Source organism: Hoplias malabaricus, chromosome 14, assembly GCF_029633855.1.
Source record: "Hoplias malabaricus isolate fHopMal1 chromosome 14, fHopMal1.hap1, whole genome shotgun sequence".
In the NCBI taxonomy this organism is placed as follows: Eukaryota; Metazoa; Chordata; class Actinopteri; order Characiformes; family Erythrinidae; genus Hoplias; species Hoplias malabaricus.
Genome location: NC_089813.1, coordinates 36,416,290 through 36,433,101, shown reverse-complemented (window position 1 = coordinate 36,433,101; position 16,812 = coordinate 36,416,290). Strand labels below are relative to the sequence as shown.

The 16,812-nt window shown below is 42.4% G+C and overlaps 1 protein-coding gene across 3 annotated transcripts in view; it reads left to right on the top strand.

The window, feature by feature from the left end:
• Nucleotides 1–16,812, top strand: part of gripap1 (GRIP1 associated protein 1) — a 58,334-nt gene that overhangs the window by 38,664 nt on the left and 2,858 nt on the right. For all 3 annotated transcript variants that reach the window (XM_066644100.1, XM_066644099.1, XM_066644097.1), the window contains one exon: nucleotides 13,220–13,386. In XM_066644100.1, coding sequence (XP_066500197.1) covers nucleotides 13,220–13,386 — 167 coding nt within the window. The remainder of the gene's footprint in view (nucleotides 1–13,219; nucleotides 13,387–16,812) is intronic.

Below are 16,812 nucleotides of genomic sequence, written 5' to 3'. Positions count from 1 at the left end.
TCACACACCTTCCACAGATGTGCCACAACGTTTGTGTCTTTGGTCTGAGCACTATGTTTAAATTGCAAATTAAGGTTTCAGATGATAGAATTTTTAAAAAATATATATTTATAATTAAGTCAAATCTGTAATTTGTTAATTTTCTTGATTTTCTTTTATCTATTTTTTTATGCAGAAACTGGTGCCTGTAAAACACACACACACAAAAAAGAAGCTGTGACAGAGGCATGTTTACCACTAGGTCACATCGCTTTTTCATTTGATTGAATATTTTTTTTGAGCTTTTTTTGAGAATTGAAGATAATAATTTTTGCAGTTTTACAAGTTCAATTTTTGCCCGTTCTTGAGCTGCTCAACACACTGTGGTTGTCATTGTCTGATTCTCCACTATATAATGCGTACATTTTCAGTAGGAGACAGATCAGGCACACGTGCACGCACACACACGGACTAAACTGCTAGTTGTGGAACCTTCCAGAACATTATTTCTTGTATAGGATTATGCCTCTCAGTTAAATAAAAGTTAGAGAGATTTCACATATGATAATTAACATTTTTAGCGCGTTTATAATTCGTGTATGTGCGTATGTAAAATATTAAAGGCTAAGCACCAGCGACATGAAAGTGTCAAACAAATAAATACAGTGGAGTTTGAGTTCCTAACTTGTGTTTATTGATAGTCAGAAAACATGTTATTTCTTACTAATTCAAGGAATAAGGTTTAAAAGACCGTTGTCCCCCCCAAAGGTGTTCGGAAACTCTAATGGGCGTCTTGCCTGTGACGTAGATGGTGGACAACAACTCTAGAAGCTGCACTTAATTTAATGCAAAATGACGAAAAGGTGTGTTGTTTTTGGCTGCAATCATTCAATGTACAGTGGGACATCTGTGAACAAATGGCCCAAAGATCCCAAAATATCTGTAGTGCTCATTTCACTGGCGCTTTTCCAACAATATGGGCATGTAAGGACACCAACGAAAGGTGTTCAAGAGCCTCTGTAACATGGAGGTAAACAGGGTAAGGACACTCACTTCGCCTGTTTTAGTTGGTGTTAGTTAACGTTAGCTTGACTCGCTAAACTCGGTGTCTCAGATTATACTCGGCTACGTAGCTGCATTACGGAGGTTTATAGTGTCGGAGGAATTAGAGTTCGACTTCGATCACATTTACAAGAATAACGGTACCTCTACATTTGAGTTTAGCTTATTGCTAGGCTATTGTCATGAATAATGTTGGTTATTTAGCTAGATACTGTCATAACAGTCAGTCATAACGGTGTTTTACCGCGGCGTTGTTCAGCTGTTGTCCACCAGTGACGTCACGGTTGCGTTCAAGAATTTCCGTAGCGAGCTCGGGTTTTTCCGTCAATTGAATAAAATTGTCAGTTTTAAAGCAACTAAAGTAACTAAAATAATGTCAAATATTAATGGAGGTCCATTAAGTGGTGCTTAGCCTTTAAAGTGAGAATTTAATAAACTATATATAGTGTTAAATATCTTCTCTGATTGTGACAGAGGGTTGGGGTAAAGCAAATATTCCGTGGGCCAGATCATCTGGACTGCAGGCCACATTTTTGGCAACTTAGACCTAAACGCATCCAAATTAATATTTAATTCTCTGAAGGTCATTCTGTCTACGAGTCTGCTTTCTTCCTGTGTAAGAAAAGAAAAGGTTTCATTTGACATGATTTTATTTTAAGTCTTGAACCGTGGTACTAATGTTATAAAAATGCTGAATCTTTTCTATACACAAATGCAGTATATGGTAGCAGTGAGTAAGGATGAAGTGCGCTGGTGAATTTGCCTTTCTCGAAATTGTCAACAATTCTAATAAACATTGATATATATATATTTTACTTGAAGTATCCTGCCAAGTACACTTCTCTGACCAGGCCCTAATTGACCTACCTTGGCCATCTCTCTTCAGCTTGAATTAAGACTTGGTCTTGAGTGCCTTCAATAAGAGTCAATACTCATTTTTCCTCAGAGATTGAGTCCCCTTTGACCTGGCTCCTTTCATCTCATCTCATCTCATTCAGGCATGCACACAGTGGTGCTCCTTTTAGTGAGGAATACTCATGTGTTTACCTCATGTGCCCTAGAATAAAAGACCTTGACCAGGTCTTGTTAAGATTATGGTCATCATTTCAAGCAAGTGCCCCCTCCTGCATTAGAGGAAAATAGGTTACTTTTCTTCATCCCCAGTAGAGAAGGAAGATGATGTGGCTTCCTCCTACCTCCCCTATGTGCTTTCCTCCTGTTTTAATTTCATGACTGACTGATTTAACATTTAATGCCAGACTAGATTCTATTAAGGCCAGTGTCTTCTAATTGTAAATATTGTGCTATAAAAGTTGAAGGTCTCTGAACCTTTGGGAATGCTAGCTTCCGTTCACTACTGTCATGTTCAGATTTACTCCCCATTCTTTGTTGACTGAATTAATGTGTCTAGACAATAACAGTATTTTTTTTTGCACAATTTCTTGTGCTCTGTGGTAGTGTATCATTAATCTTTATATTCAAAGTTCAGAGAAAATGACTGAAAAGTAGCTAAAACTGACAGAGGTAAAGATTTTTTCCCCCCAATCATTTTTTTCTAGTAGTTTCTACACAGACTCTTCCACCTTATCACTTTCTTTAGTTTGGTTTTAAAAATTGAAAGTGCAGTGAAGTTTATACCCCCCTGGGAATGATCTGGATTTCTGGAGGAATGGCTCTTAAACTTGGTTTATGAATGTGATAATTAAAGGACCCATTGCATGGGCCATACGCCACAAACGATTTAAAAAAATGTAATTTCTTTAAAAAATAAAATCGCAGTAATGACCTCTTGACGTCAAGTGTTCATTCACTCAACGGACCACAGTTTTAGTTACTCATTCATCCCTAATCGAATGCTCTTTCCATTATGATTACATCAAAAAGATTTCTGAAAAATGATAAAACCACAGGTTCACAACAAGGTTCACCAAGTGGTTCTAAAGACTTGAACCTACTTCAGTCCACAGTCAGGTGGCTTATAAATAGAACGAATTAGAAATGCAGTATCCTTGCAACTCTTCCCAGGAATCGGTGTCCTACAAAGATCACTGCAAGTTCAAACCCATGCTCCATGAAGAACTCTAGGCTGACAACTAAAGATCTGGAGGCCATACAAGTCTTAACCGTGTGTTAACCGTTTGTTTAATAGAGCTAAGACACGGTGTGGTTGTAAAATAAGTCTGTATTGTAATGCATCATTATGATTTTCATGAAGGTACTATCATTTTTCATGGTGTTCATTAAATGCATGGGTAGAGCTGGAGGAACCAGCAGGGATTTGGAGCATTATCACTTCCTGCGGGGGGGGGGGGGGGGGGGGGGTGTACTCCAGACTGTTTGAGGTCCGGTGAATTTATGAAGTCATTAATTTTCAGCTTGCAGTGTTTTACCAATCATAATAATCATGCCCCAAAAAAAATGTATTGCTAATCATATTTCCACCAAGAACTGCCTGTTCAAATAATGTCCACCAGCAGCGGGGCTTTGAATGCAGTCTTACACTTTGTACAGTTGGAGACAGGCTAAGGGACAGTGCAGACAATAAAGGAAGATGACTATAAGTAGAAGAGAGGGGGATTGCGGGAGCCAAAGGCGGCGGTCCTTGATGAGAACTGACATTAGCAGGGATGTAAATGATTCAGCATGTGGACATGCCTGAGTGAACTCAACACTCATTCTCAATAATGCAGCAAGGGGGCGAGCAAGAGAGTGGGTGAGAGAGACAGCCCCTTCTTCATCCTGCTTTGGGCGAACCCATACAGCAGGGGTGCTCAGTCCTTATACTCCTTCTAGACTTCAGTTTCTTTCCCTGTCTTACCCTTCCATCTTACAGTAGGCGCATCCAAGTGAAGAACTTGCTGAGCTGGGGGCAGGTGTATTAGGCAGGAAGTGAGCTCTACAAATAGGACTAGGCACTTCTGCATAAACTACACTGGAGCCTTAAAGGCTGCTGCGTCTGGCCACAACCCATTAGTGATTTAACACTAACATAAGCGTGATTAGCGGAAGGGAGTATAGGCATGCATCAAATCCAAATGCTAACATCGCTAATGTGCTTGTCACAACTATTATATAATTGCCCGGTCACAGTTATTTAAGCTGACTGCAGTAATGTTCTGTGGATGTGTTAAATAAAAAAACTTTCCGCACTCTAGCTTGGTCCGAGAACAAGTTTACAGGGCAATGTCAGGGTGTGATTGATTATGTGAAGTTTGCTGAATCTGTTGTCAGCAGACAGCTAATAAGTCTCAACAGCTGCAACAGAAATGACAAATGATTAATCATTTATATGATAATTAATTCTTAGTGGAAATTTCTTGGCTGTAGTTTCTAATATTTACTCAGTTAATGTCCACGTAAGTAGTCCCCTGTTAGACGTTAAAAATCTGTGAGGATATTTTTTGTTTAATTAGTGCTGTGTGTTTTTTTTTTTCCCCTCTCCCCTCAGTAGTGAAGGAGGCGGTGGAAATGCTTTTTTTTCTGATCTGTGATCAGTTTTGCTCTTTGATTTGTGACGGAGACAGAGGTGGGAGAAGCACTTTCTCAGTGCGTTCACTGTGAACAGATATTGGTCCATGCTTGAATGATTCTGCTACTTTTCTTCTTGAAACCTAGCGCCTGATCCATCCCGAGCCTTGAGTAATCAATAGGTCAGAAGGCCACGTGTTCATGCGACTCGGTATTGGCATTTCCATTTTTGGCGCATGCCGTGTTTTGCTTATTCGCTGAGAGACATTTTCTCCGATTTCCATTCTCAGAAATGCAGATTTGTGGTTTATGAATGTGCGCGAATGTGATGTAAGATAGAGGGTGTCTCTACAGGCGGAGTGGGCTAATCTTGTTTCCAGGTAAACACTGCAGTCATGTGTGTGCAGGGACACTGTATGTGTGTGTGTGTGTGTTAGTGAGAAAGAGAGAGAAGCGCTGTCTCTTGCTAAGTGCTCTTCCCTGCAGGAGAAGTCAACCAGGGTAGCACTCTCAGGCAAACACAAGACTTGCTGCAGTCTGGTGGCCCAACCCACACCCCCCCACCCCACACCCCAGCCCTTACGTGTCCTGTTGTGGACATGCACTGGTGCATGAAGTAAGCTAACCTTTCGCTTTGCACCATCTCTCCTACTGTGCATCTAAAGGGGAGACAAAAGGTTTTTCCAAAAGCTCACATCTTTCAAAACTTGAATGGCCTTGGAAGCTCTGCATCACTGGAGCAAATTGTTGTGAATCCCTCAATTATACTCATGCCGGATCTGACATTAGCTGAATAAGAAATGGAAGCTAGCACTAATGGGCTTGTTGCTTATAGGGAGCAGCAAATGAAAATAAGACTGAATTTTTTTTGATACCGAATAGTTCTCCAGGAGAAAAGAGAGAGAAATCTCATGTGGTTCATCTTCTGGCTGCAATGCAAAAGCACATGCTCGGTTTCAGATCCATGACAGCGGATGACACACAGCAGCGAACAGGCAGGAACCTAGTTGTGGAGATGAAATAGCTTGCTTCCCCCTCCCCCCCTTGGTCCTTTTTCCATTTAACCTGTCTCGCTCCAGTGGGAGTTGGCTGCAGGGCTGCAGTTAGCTGCGTAGGCAGTAGACGCCCAGTGAGTCAGGCAGCATCTCCTGCTGGAAAAGCCTTTGGAGTATCCTAATGAAGCTTCCCAACAACTGGCCCCCTCTAGTCTCAGTGGAGCTTCAGAGAAGGTAATCAAAGAAGACTGGGTTTTACACTTGCTTTGAAGGTCATAGCCAGTCAGAAATGATCTAATACCACTTCTTCTTTTCTGATGAAACATTGACTACTGGTCAATACCAACCCAACCAAGCTTTAAAGTCTCTCCCAGTGTCTGAACCGACCTCTCTGTATTGGATCATCCAACCATCTACATTTACTACTGAACGGTATTGACAAATCCAATTGCACCATATATTCCAAAGCAGACTGTCCGAAGCACCCCAAACATGACACATACTGTTCAAATGTTTGAATCACATTTCATATAATAATAATGTCAACATATTGTAAATTATTAAAATAAATAAATAAAGTCTAGTGCGGCACGGTGGTGCAGCAGGTAGGTGTCGCAGTCACACAGCTCCAGGGACCTGGAGGTTGTGGGTTCGATTCCCGCTCCGGGTGACTGTGGTGTGTTCTCCCCGTGTCCACGTAGGTTTCCTCAGGGTGCTCCGGTTTCCTCCCACGGTCCAAAAACACACTTGGTAGGTGGATTGATGACTCAAAGGTGGCCGTAGGTGTGAATGTGTGTGTCTGTGTTGCCCTGTGAAGGACTGGCGCCCCCTCCAGGGTGTATTCCCGCCTTGCGCCCAATGATTCCAGGTAGGCTCTGGACCCACCGCGACCCTGAATTGGATAAGGGTTACAGATAATGAATGAATGAATGAAAAATAAAGTCTATAAACTAAACCTATTGTTAAATGCAGTAAAATTCAGAAAACAATCCCAAAAGTGAGGATTGCCCAAATGGAATGTCCTTCCTCTTTGGCTCGACTTTTATTTTATGTGGCTAACTGAGACATGTTGTGTTCGCTAAATGAGAGATCCTGTCTTATAATATACCTCCCCTGGAAATTCAAAGGTGGACAAACTTTAAATTTGAAACTTTGCTACTTTTCTTTAGTGTTCGCTCCGTCCTCAAAAAATCACAGCGGTTCTCCAGCCAGGCTTGTGGTCGGGGATCCCCTGAGCTGGGAGCTTGATGACATCAGCGTCTCCTCCTTCATCTGGTGCCTCTGAGTAGACTGGCTTCTTCGTTTAACGTCCTCCCGCTGGCCGGAGGCAGGGCACTAAGCGGAAGAGTGATTCTGGCGCTGGTCCACGCCTCTGAAACCCATCCCCGCAGCATTTTCCACCCATTAGAGGAGGGAGTCCTCTCTGTAAATCTGCTTTGTGGATTCATCAAAGCTTTTCAATAGAGCTCTGCCTCCATGCTGCAGCAAATTAGAATTAATGTTGCTGATCAATATGTAAGAATTACTAGTTACAGGCAGGTGTGGCATTTTCCCATCGATGCTGTCATTACCGCTGACGTTGATGTAGCAAGTGTTGCTTCAGTTGGATGACCTCTCTGGCCTTATGGCCCAAAGCTGAATATATTCTGTTCGGTTGTGGCCCGTGTGGTTGTTTGAGTGGAAATCATACACTGAAATATACACGCGTTTATATATTTTATAAATCTGCCTCTTTTACCTATTTCAGCAAATAATCATAACATTTAAGCATGTCTGATTCTACCCCTCCTCCTACTGGTATTCTCAGTGGGTGGTATGCCAACGTGTTATTTAATCAGGGCAACAAAGAGTATAGTGGAGTCAGCAGGAGTGTTTAATCACACGAGGTTCCAGTACCCAATGTTTTTAAGTATCATCTTGTCTCTTGGAATTGTGTTGCTAAAATCTTACCTAACGAAATGGGAGAACCCTTCAAGAGCCTGATACATCTTTAGCAGCTCCGCCAGTCTGCAGTGATATCATAGGTGTGGTACAGTGTGGCAATCTCGCTGCTGGAGTTTAAATTTAGGGCATCGTATGACTTCAGAAGCATTCAAAACTAGTAGATGACCACTCACTCCTTACTTTTCTGTGTTATGAAGCTGATTCAGATTTTAATTTGGCAGATTTTCCTTAGAAACTTCCAGTTCCACCTTAAATATTGCAGTAATATCCAGCATCAGAATATATCTTGGAACTGGATACTTTTTTTTTTTATACAATCAAACTACATGAACGTTTTGTTTGCTTGGGCAGTGTCTTGCCAGTGATTCACAAGGCCTTCATTAACCTTTTTTGTAGTGTGCCTCTGTAACATTTCTGCTTAAAGTGCCATGTTGCCCTGACACTTCACTCTACCCTTCTGTCCCAACAAGAATTAAGACACACTACCCTTACGCAATTTTTTTTTTAAAGTTTTAAATTTAAGAAATTAAATTAAATTACCCTGTGAGGAGTTGGTGTGTTTTCCCTGTGTCTGCGTGGGTTTCCTCCGGGTGCTCCGGTTTCCTCCCACAGTCCAAAAACACACGTTGGTAGGTGGATTGGCGACTCAAAAGTGTCCGTAGGTGTGTGAGTGTGTGTTGCCCTGTGAAGGACTGGCGCCCCCTCCAGGGTGTATTCCTGCCTTGCGCCCAATGATTCCAGGTAGGCTCTGGACCCACCGCGACCCTGAACTGGATAAGCGCTTACAGATGAATGAATGAATGAAATTAAATTACCACTCAAATATGATTTCAAAAGTGTCTGCCCACCTCTTGATCATTACACTGTGGTGTAATTTGCAGTAGTATTCATAATTTCAGTCATGTTTTTGCCTGTGACATTAAGAAAATCACCTTTTTGTGACCATTGAATTTGAAAGACCCATTCCTTGTATCAATTTGAAACATATCTCAGGTTTAAAGCCACTGAAGATAGAAATAAATAAATAAATGTATGTATTTGTTTCCTTCTTATTCCCTGCACTCATTTGTGAGCAGCATTGTGTTTCCTGCTTTTAATCCTGCTCTTGGCTGTGCACAATGCATATAAAACGCGTGGTAGCCGAAAGTCCTTGATAGAATATTTTACATATAACCTCTACATGTAATTCCACAAAAGGCATCAGGCGTCTCTGCATTCATATCCATTCACCTCAGAGTCATCTGGCACCTTCCTCACTGCTTCTTTTTAAAAGTCTCAGAGAGCTGCCAAGGCTCACCCCCCTGCTAGCATCGTAACCGAGAGCAAAGAGGGCGGATCTAGATTCTCATGCTGTTTACCGTCACCCTTCGCGGGTGAGCGAAATGTCAGATGCCGAAAGCCACACACTCAAAGGTTGAGCACGCCTCTGGCTGGGGTTAATGTCTCCATTAACAATGACTTGTCCCTTACTATGTAATATCTCCCTGATGCAAGCTTTCAGTGTAAAGAGTGCAGTTCCTCCTTAAACCTCAGTGCTAGTCTCATACAGGATCTTGAATGGTTTTTTTTAATAAATGCTATTCTAGGGCAAGTTCCTTAAGCTCAGATGAAATCACAAACATTTATCTTCACCTGTGGGATACATTTGTGATACAGGTAAGCTTTTGTAGGTGGTTAAGCCAGAGTCTTTGTGTAGAATTCAGCCTGATTTACCGTACATCTTTTGCCGGTTAGCTTTTGAATTTGATAACGGTGACTTATAGCAGTGACGGAAGGAATGGCTTTGGCTCCCGGAGGAAATCTATGAAACTCTACATTTGTTGAAATAATAGCTACAACATTAACAAGTTCACTTTACATTTAGATTGCATTAGAAATTCACCACACTAGAGAGTGACACTATTGATTTAACACAAGTCCTGTAGATGAAATGGGGCGTATGAAATCAACACAATTTTAAAACCATTTCTAATACAATATTGTACAAATATGTACCTTTTGGTACGACCACAGTGATAATTTTCTAACGGTGTACAAAGTGTTATACAAGCTTGACTTACTTCCAAATGGAGTGAGGGTGCTTACTGGAGCTAGAAAATTTGACCCCAGTTCTCTCAATCCTTACGCTGGCTACCCATAAGATTCTTCATTGACTATAAAATATTACCCTAGGCTTATAGATCTGTAAATGGCTTAGGTCTGCAGTGTCTTACTGCACTTCTCATGCCTTATCACCCATCACGTACACTTCACTCCTTCTCCTGTTGCTCTCCTTGGTGTTGTGCCCTGGTCTAGCCCTCACCCCTATGCATCTTGTACAAGATCTTGGCCTCGTCTGACCTACATCATAATCTTTAGCCATCCAACGATGCCCAACTGGCCTCTGCACTGGCTTTTACTCTCCCAGAGAATCACTTCCTGCTTCCTCATACATCTTAACAGATTTTACCTATAACTCGTTTAGCTTTCTCAATTCACTATTTTGGCCTGTTTTTGTTCTTTGTTGTGGTGTCCAGTGACAACCAGAGAACAATGGGTTCCCTCTAATGAGTCTTGGTTCCTTCCAAGGTTTCTTCCTTGTGAACTGAGGAACGGTTTTACTTGCCACTGTCGCCCTTGGCTTGCTTAGAAGAGGCTTGGACCTGGATCTTTAAATCTGCTTCACGACAATTTTCTGTTGTGAAAAGCGCTATATAAATATAATTTTATTGATTGATTGTCTTTGCAAACATCCTTTAGAAAGGCTATTGGCTTTGCAGCTGGAGATGACGTTATCGATTATTAATTTCCAATACTGATAATGATAATCTTGAGTTCTGACACTGACCTGCAGTTTTTTTTTTTTTTTTTAAGGAAATTTGACTTTATTTAAAGAATTCCTGGTCACCTGGATAATGGATCTGTCGGTAACACTTCATTTAGATCTCTAAGCATAAAGGAAATGCATGTTATGGCATTGATGTGGCCACTGCAGTCAGTCTGCTACCACCGCCGTGTTGCAGTGATCGTCGCAGTCCCGGTGTTGTGAGCTGACCTTGAATCTCTCCACTCAACCAGATAGAGTGATATTCGAGAGAGACGCAGCCCGATCGAACTGATAGCATTTGCCCTTGACACGCTTGGCAGGCGCTCCTCCGCTCTCTTCTCCAGCTTCCTTCAGTAAAACTGCACCGCAGCATCCGTGCTTCACCTGGAGCTCCGGCGGTCCTGTGCTCTCCTGTTGTTAAAGGAGTGTCCGCGCTGTATCGTTTAGCTCATTAACACACGAGCTGTCTTCCGGACATCATCGCCTACGAACCCGCCTTTCATTTTTTAACAAGCCACTTCTTCCAGTTACAGTCTAAACCCCTGGCCTCTGCTCTGCTGCTCTCCCGCAGTCCATCAGACTCTGAACTCCAGTCAGCGAGCTGCCCTCTCAGTTCATCGTTACTTTACTCATTTAATTGACTGCTGGTGTTTTTCCCCCCTGTTTTTTTTTGTCTTTTATTCTTTCTGCCCTTTTGTTTGTTTCATCTTTCCTTTGTTTTCTTTAAAGCTTTATTGTCTCTGTTTCTTTATCTTTTTCTTAACTTTCTTTCTTGTGTCTATTTTCCCTCCTGTGTTCTCTCTCACCGTCCCCCTTTCTGTCTTTTAATTTGGATATTTTCTTTTTTTCATTTATTCTTTTGTCTTTTATTGCTTTCAGTCCTCTGCTGTTTTCCTTGATCTTCCCCTTTATTCTTTATTATGCCCCTCCTGTCTCTCCCGGTTCTCTGGGTTATAATTGATGCTGAATTGTTTATTGATGTGGGGCCGATGTGACGGTGTTGCTGGGTTGGAGGTGAGGGAAAAGTGGAGCTTAATATCCTTTCTCTTCTCTGACTCTCCTTATCTCACACACTAATGCTTCCCTGGTATGGGCTGTTTTGTATTCATACACTGGAGAACACATTTGTAGAAGCATCTTTATTCATGTTTGTTTTGGGATGGTGCTCTTTTTCAAATCATTTACATTAAGAAGGCCATTTGTGTATTACAATTATCTTTCTCTCGCCCGTTCTTTCTGGCTGTACTCCTTTCTCGTAAACATCTTTCAATTCACTTCGGTATTTCCTGCAGTACATTGTGCACGCTCATCTTATTGGTGCAGCTTCATTGTCTCTATCTCTGGAGTCACGGTAATTGTTTCTTTTTCTACTCCTCCACATAAACAAATCAAGTGTGCTGAATGTTTTCAAAGGAAAATGTACACGTCAAGATCTGTCTCGTGTCCAGTTTTCTTCCAAATTAGATGTCTGTGTGTTAGTATTAGCTGAATATTTCATTCATTCATTCATTCATTCATTCATTCATTATCTGTAACCCTTATCCAATTCAGGGTAGCAGGTGGGTCCAGAGCCTACCTGGAATCATTGGGCGCAAGGCAGGGATACACCCTGGAGGGGGAGCCAGTCCTTCACAGGGCAACACACACACACACACACGGACACTTTTGAGTCGCCAATCCACCTACCAATGTGTGTTTTTGGACTGTGGGAGGAAACCGGAGCACCCGGAGGAAACCCACACAGACACAGGGAGAACACACCACACTCCTCACAGACAGTCACCCGGAGGAAACCCACGCGGACACAGGGAGAAAACGCCACACTCCTCACAGACAGTCACCCGGAGGAAACCCACACAGACACAGGGAGAAAACGCCACACTCCTCACAGACAGTCACCCGGAGGAAACCCACACAGACACAGGGAGAACACGCCACACTCCTCACAGACAGTCACCCGGAGGAAACCCACGCGGACACAGGGAGAACACGCCACACTCCTCACAGACAGTCACCCAGAGGAAACCCACGCGGACACAGGGAGAACACGCCACACTCCTCACAGACAGTCACCCGGAGGAAACCCACGCGGACACGGGGAGAACACTAGCTGAATATTTGCCTTTGCGATAGGCAAACTGTGGTCCAGAAGCCACACTATGTAAAGACCATTTATCTGATTTATATATTAAATATTTAAAGGTACTTTATATGATTTTATGATTTCGATCCCGTACAAAGCTCATGGTATATTTCCTCACGGTTCTCTAGCTCGCCGGTCTGACTGCACAATGAAAAGTTCATTGTTTATACTGTTGCTGTTGTATTTTTGCTCAAATACCTACAGTCGTTGTCCAGAATTGAGTAGAGCACCTTTAAGGGATTAAAAATGAAATCCATTATTCCTTTTTAGGGTCCAGTAGCATTCTCATTAGATACTTGATTTGGTAACATTGCCCCAGTGATCTGCTTTGTTTGATAATTTGGTTTACACTGACTTTGGCTTTGGTCAGCAGTGCTGGGCTGAAATTATTAGCTTGTTAATTAGTTTCAGGTCCATTTGACTGAGGAAACTGATTTCCTTAGTTGTACTCTGTTAATGTTTGCAAAGTTTCCGAGATGGGAAAAATTGTCTTTTCTTAAAACCCCTGCGTTTTGCTGAGATCTTCCCATGGGTTGGGGGGGGGGGCATTGTGTTAAATGCGCTGTAATGCAATGTATTGTTTAGTTATTACACTATATATGGCCTTTAAAATACTGAGATAAAAATAGGCTGCAATATGCAGATGAGCCTTCTAAACAAACAGTTTAAGAGAAGTCGGGTCTTCTGATGAACTTATTAATACTTTATCACATTTTGTAAAATGTAGCAGTGGTGTTGCTAAGCTAGCAGTTTGTCCATTATATTCAGCCTTATCCAGTTGCTCAGTATTTTATTAGTCGGGTTGTTCTCTTTTTCTTTCAGATGGAGGGGTGTCAGCAGCCCATGCTGGTCACCAGGCAGAGAGAGGTGGTCTCAGTTCAGTGCTAAGAGATCTGGTCAAGCCTGGAGATGAGAACCTGCGGGAGATGAACAAAAAGCTGCAGAACATGCTGGAAGAGCAACTGACCAAGAACATGCACCTACAGAAGGTACCAGCTGACACTGAACACACTCATAATCATAGGCAGTGTGCGTTAACTAATCATCTAATAGAGGCTGGAAGTGCTGTTCATGACTTTTTCAGCAAAGAAAGCTCTTAGAAGTAGCTGAATTTACAGCACCACTTTAAAGTAAGACTACATGTTACTAATTAGGTTGTAAACACCTTAACAATTATTATTAATAATAATTCATATCACAGATACCAACAGTGTCCTCTGTTTTGTCTGAAAAATACTGAAAGTGGCAGGTAACTTAATAAATACAGTGATCCCTCGATGGTTTTGGAACACACCCCCCACGAAAAATGAATTTCCGCGAAGTAGAGGACAGATATTTTTTTTTAATGTATTTATCGAGTATTCAGACTTTTAAAACCCTCCCTGTTACTGTTAACAACCCACACTTTGCATTAAACAGTCGTTCTGTAATGTTTTTCAGCTGGAACTACATGTGATATGCTACCAGTTTCTTTAATAGAGTCATTCCTAAACTGTGATTTAGCATCAGTAAATTTCACTCGGATGTGGACGTGAACAACACGTACTGTACGTAAGAAATACTTACGTTTTTCCTAGATTTTCCCTCAACATTCACGATATAGCGGTCATAAGACCCCTTGAAAAAACTCGCGAAAGATGAACCGTGAAGTAGCGAGGGATTACTGTACATCAGGATGAGATGTGAATTTTTTTCTTTTCATATGTTGAGGTACACACTTTACCATCATCATCAATGTTTTAAAAGACATTAATCATCTATCGTTGGTTAATTAATGGTGGATAAACCTGGTGATTAAACTTATTAATAAATGTAGGCTGAAGCTGAGGGTCTCAGATCTGAGTTTTAACGGTGTGTTAATTATTAAGTATTAATGACTTTTTATGTGTTCACTAAAGCAATAAATAAACAGATTGTAACCCATTTCTAAACCTTTATATGTTGTAGTCTTATTCTAAAGCATTACCTAATTTACTAACTTAACACTAGAGAAAATGGTTGATAAATCATCACTGTATTTTCACAGGTTCCATCCGTAAAAGTAACCAGAACTGTTTGGTCTTTTCAGACATTTTTGGAGCGTTTCATGTTGTAGATTCAGATTTACATTATACACTTACATGTTGAATTCGGCACCTGATCATTGCCTTATATTTTGAGTAAGATCCATGAATCTACAGAGGTCCAGATGCGGTCGATTGAGATCAGGTTGATGGCTGGTGCGTTAAGAGCTGATGCATATTAGGTGACAGTGGCTTCAGGTGGGTAAAGAGAACTGAAGCTCAGCCGACAGGAGTCCATGGATTCCTACTGCTGCCTAATAAGCTGCATAAGCTCTAAGCATGTTGGAGGAGGACTGTGTGACAGTGCGGATTCGAACAGTGTGTTGGGCCGCGTGTGTGTGCGTGTGCGTGTGTGTGTGTGTGTGTGTGTGGAGGCGGCTCACTGTCACGCAGCCCTGAGACTCCACCGAAGGGGGCTTATTCATCGGGAGCCAACGGGTGGGTGTGTTTTTGAATGATGAAACGGTTCGGGGCACAGGAATAGAAACAACACCCCGGGTGGCCTGCCGGGCGATGCATTTGATGGGATTACACCATCACACAGATCCACTAATGACAATTAACCTCTAACATGGGCGCTGCGTGTGCCATTTTAACTGCAGCGCACAGAAAGTCTGATTAAAAAAAAAATAAAGAAAAACGTAGATATACAAAGTTGTTTATGCAATTACTGCCTGTGTGTGTTAATATGGATTTGCATGTATTTATACTTGTTGCGTAGGTGTGCTCACTGTATGCACGTTTGCTGAGATACATATGCCTTTGTCGTTTTTGTGTGTGTTGGAAAACGTGGTCGTGAATAAGCTGCTTGTCCACACTGAGGGGGTGTTGTTTTTTTTCCCTCTCTCTCACTCTCTCTCTCTCCTTCCTTCCTTTCTGGCCGTGCGAGGCTCGGAGACGGTCTGGATCCTTGGCAGAGTGGTGTGTAGGCGTTGTTGGTGCCCAGAGGGAGTTGTAGGTTACACAAACACCCTACTTTAACCTTGGCAGAAGGAAATAGCACTGAAGTAGAAGCAGAAGAAGATGAAGGAGAAACTGAAGGAGGAGAGGACTGAGAAAGTTTCCCCTAAAGGACATCAGGGTCACTCGGCAGCATTTAGACGTGCACTGGTGGAGGGGCTTATCTGCTGAGCCGCTGATTGGCTAGACTACAGCATAGTAAGATCGCAGTGCTTCTCTTCTTCGCTAGGAACCACTGCAGTGAACCCCACATATTTGGTTCTAGACGGTGAGGTTTTTGTCCTTCGGCTGGTTTGCCCTGGTTATATCTGGAGTGTGGAGGGTGAAATCGCAGCCTGTGATGTGGTGAGATGACGGCTGTGCTGGCTGCTGTTCAGTAGTTGCCACTGCCCTGTGGCAGGCGAGGTTGAGCTCATTAAGGGAAGCGGGAACTGTTTGAGATGAAAGGAAAGCTGCTGCCAAAGACCAGTCCTCCAGAATCCTGCCAATTCTTCTCGCTCTCCATCAGTCTTTTTCTCTGTCTAATTGTGTCCTACTAAAAAAGACCAGTCTGAGAGTTTAAAATATGCATAATCTGATTCATTACAAATTAGCAGCAACCAACATTGCATGCCAATGAGGAATCTTACTCCCCGCCCCTAATCACACCTTCTGTCGTTCTGTCTTTCACACACTTCTCACTTTAATATCTTTTGTTCTCTCTCTCTCTCTCTCTCTCTCTCTCTCAATCTAACTCTATCCCCCTCACATTTTTACCCAGAGGCAGTCAGTGCACAGCTCTAGTAGAACACAGAGCCAGAGGAAAATGGCCGCCACCTGCTGAGGTGAACTTCATTGCTGGAATGCTCCGCCCCGGCTAAAAGAGCAGCTCCAGCAGCAGTGGCCTCATGCATATTTGCTGCCAGTTGGGGCCGCCAGCCCAGAAACAAACAGCCCACTTAATATTTGATGGCTTTAGAGTGAGCACATGGCAGATGGAACATTGCCTGTGTATTTGGGTATAGAACCCAGTGTGTGTTTGTGTTTGTGAGTGTGTGTGTGTGTTACAGAGAGAAAGGGATGGAGGTACAGGTTTTCACTAAACTCAAATTTAACTGCCTGATGACACTCGGTCACCTGTGTGTGGGCAAGAGAGAAGACTTTCTGTTCCTGTTTTGCTCAACATCCCTCTCTTCTCTCTGGCTTTTTGTTTGGAATTGAAATGGCTTGTTATGAGCACAGATGATTAGAACGCTGTTGATGGACACAGCGCAGGTGGTGTGAAATGAATCAGTGCCTCATGACGTATCGATCTAAAGGTTGCAAGTCAACAGCATTGATTTTTGAAATGCCCGTTCGTGCAATATCAAAAGTAATCCCCAAAAACAAAGCTGAAAGTAGGCATTCTGGAAG